At 39.4% G+C, this 2,480-nt stretch overlaps 1 protein-coding gene across 1 annotated transcript; it reads right to left on the bottom strand.

The window, feature by feature from the left end:
• Positions 1–246: 246 nt before the first annotated feature.
• Positions 247–2,233, bottom strand: LOC124178244. The gene is made up of 3 exons (XM_046561481.1): positions 1,454–2,233; positions 846–933; positions 247–395 (listed from the first exon to the last, which is right to left on the bottom strand). Exons 1-3 carry the CDS (start codon positions 2,231–2,233, stop codon positions 247–249), a joined length of 1,017 nt encoding a protein of 338 aa, XP_046417437.1.
• Positions 2,234–2,480: the final 247 nt, after the last annotated feature.

Raw genomic sequence — 2,480 nt, 5'->3', positions numbered from 1 at the left:
GCTAATTGAATCCAAAATTTATCAAATCTGGAGATACTTTTATTCACTGACATTCATAATTGAAACAAGAAAAATCCCAATTCTTGCATTCCAGGAAACATCTGTGCGAGCGGGGACAAGGATGCGATTGGCAACCACTTGCTCGAGCGACCGAGTATATCGATATATACACGATTGTGGGCCACCTTCGGTGCATGGCCGCCTAGGTGTCAGGTCGGAAATGGGCCACCTTCGGTGCGTGGCCGCCTAGGTGTCACGTCGACGTTCCAATCTAGCTGGTATCACGAAAAGCCGAGCGTTCGAGATCTCCCTACTCATCTCTGCTAGGATGGCTGCTCTGCTGGGAGCGCTGCTAGAAAGTGGCGCCTCTGATGGCTCTGAAGCGTGGTCGCGTGCTGGATTTCGGTGATAGAACGTGTGCTATTTTTCGTGATGGTTTTCTTGCGCGTAGCAAAATACTATTTTTAAAAACCTGATAAAAAAACGACGAACGAGAAATTTTTATTTTCCACGTGTTCCTTTTCAAAATTCAAAAGTCGAAAAAAACAGCCTATCGTGCCTTTATCTCCGTAGAAAAGCAAAAAAAACTTTTAAGCAGCCTGAAGGGAATGATAAATGAGAAATTTCCATTCTTCATGTGTTCCTTAAATTTTCAATTTTCAAAAATCGACAAACAAACCAGAAAAAAATGATGAACGAAGGAAATTTTTGTTTTCCACGTTTTCCTTAAATTTTCAAAATTCAAAAATCGAAAAAAAACATGACAATTTCTTCGATGTAAAATCTTGTTCGATCGAGGGGGAATAAATTCTGGTTAGAAAGTGACAGAAAAAGAGTACACAAACCTGTTTTGACATCACCGACAACCAAAACTCTCCGGAATTTCTCGAAATTTCCCAGAAGTCCTCGGCGAATATCCAAAAACTCGAGAATCTGTGTAATTTTGGAGGGATTCTTTTGTCAATTGTCGATGCTGTTTAGTCAAAGAGATATTTTCAAAAGTCTTTCGTACACAAACAAAATTCGAATAATATAAAACCAGTAATGGCATTTATTTATTTCTGTATAAACATTGTACAAATACTGTCAAATACAAATACAAGCCGCGGCCGCAGTGCTAGTAAATAAATTAATAAATACTATGAACTTGCTCGTAGAGCAACGACTAATAGTTACCTCGTTCAATAGCGGTATATTGAAATGGCACTATGCCTGTAGTATTAAAGTATTCACAAAATTTATCTCGTATCTCTAGAACTTCGTTACTGCTTCGGTTATTTCTCAGATATAGGGAGGCATTCTGCCCTTCGGATAATTGTACTGCATTACAATTACTATCAACGCGGGTTGAGATTCTGTAATTATGCGGTACGTACCATTGACTGGAATCATTGTTAGATTTATTGATTAAATAATTATGTAAAAGCACACACGCGTAAGTTATTCTCTCTACTTTTTGAACGGAGAGAGATATCGTAGAAAGTAAAACGCGCCATCTGTTTGCCAGTATGCCAAAAGCGTTTTTAACAGTTCTGCGAGCACGGCTCAATCTGTAGTTGAATATTCTTTTGTCAAGCGTCAAGTTTCTATCCGGAAACGGCTTTAACAAATTAGGTTTCAAGGCAAATGCGTCGTTACCGACAATCACGTACGGTGATTTGTAACAAAAGCCTGGAATTTCACATGGAGCAGGTAAGTTCAACGTTCCATCGTTGATCTTAGTCCATAATGGCCTCTCACGCAAAACAGCAGAATCGTGCATACGTCCATTTCTTCCGACGTCAACGAACAAAAATCTGTATTCAGCATCGACAAGACCCAGAAGCACAATGCTGTCTTTTCCCTTATAATTACGGTAAATCGATCCGTCACTTCGAGGGGGACGAAAATTGATGTGTTTCCCATCCAGCGCACCGATGCAATGAGGAAAATTCCATAAAGTATCGGATTTGTGAGCGATAACCTGCCATTCCTCCGGCGATGATGGGAAATTCCATACTTTTGAGTCGAGTACTTCTACTATTGCTCTTAAAGTTTCGTCAATCACTTTTGAAATTGTGTTCGCGGCTATGCGAGTGGAGTAGCTCAAATCTTGAAAGGTATTGCCTGTTGCTAAATATCGAAGAGTCACAGTGAGTCTGTCCCTCGGTGATATAGCTTGACGCATAACGGTATCCTGTTTTTTTATGGCCGGAGTCAGAAGTGTCAACAACTCATTCCAGTCATCTTCCATCATTCAAGTATAATTGGTGAAACTGGCTGGATCTTCAGGGCTAAACAAAAATTTAGTATAAATATGCATTGAAAAGTCAAGTATAAAATTGAAAATCCAAAAAAGTAATAATAAATAAAATGAAAATCATATGGTTACATACCCGAGCTTACGAAATACCATATTTAGAACATTCTGTCCTCTATCACGCCGTAACAGCCACTCGCGACTCCACGATTTACGTTTTCGTTGTTTCAGTAGATGTCTA

The sequence above is a fragment of the Neodiprion fabricii genome, chromosome 3 (genome assembly GCF_021155785.1).
Source record: "Neodiprion fabricii isolate iyNeoFabr1 chromosome 3, iyNeoFabr1.1, whole genome shotgun sequence".
Taxonomy (NCBI): Eukaryota; Metazoa; Arthropoda; class Insecta; order Hymenoptera; family Diprionidae; genus Neodiprion; species Neodiprion fabricii.
This window is presented reverse-complemented; position numbering and strand designations above follow the sequence as displayed.

Coding starts and splice junctions, on each gene's coding strand:
- LOC124178244 (XM_046561481.1), bottom strand. CDS start 2,233: ATGGAAGATGACTGGAATGAGTTGTTGACACTTCTGACTCCGGCCATA. Junction 934..1,453: donor TATCTCTCTCCGTTCAAAAA/GTAGAGAGAATA, acceptor AAAATTACACAG/ATTCTCGAGTTTTTGGATAT. Junction 396..845: donor TGTCGGTGATGTCAAAACAG/GTTTGTGTACTC, acceptor ACCGAAATCCAG/CACGCGACCACGCTTCAGAG.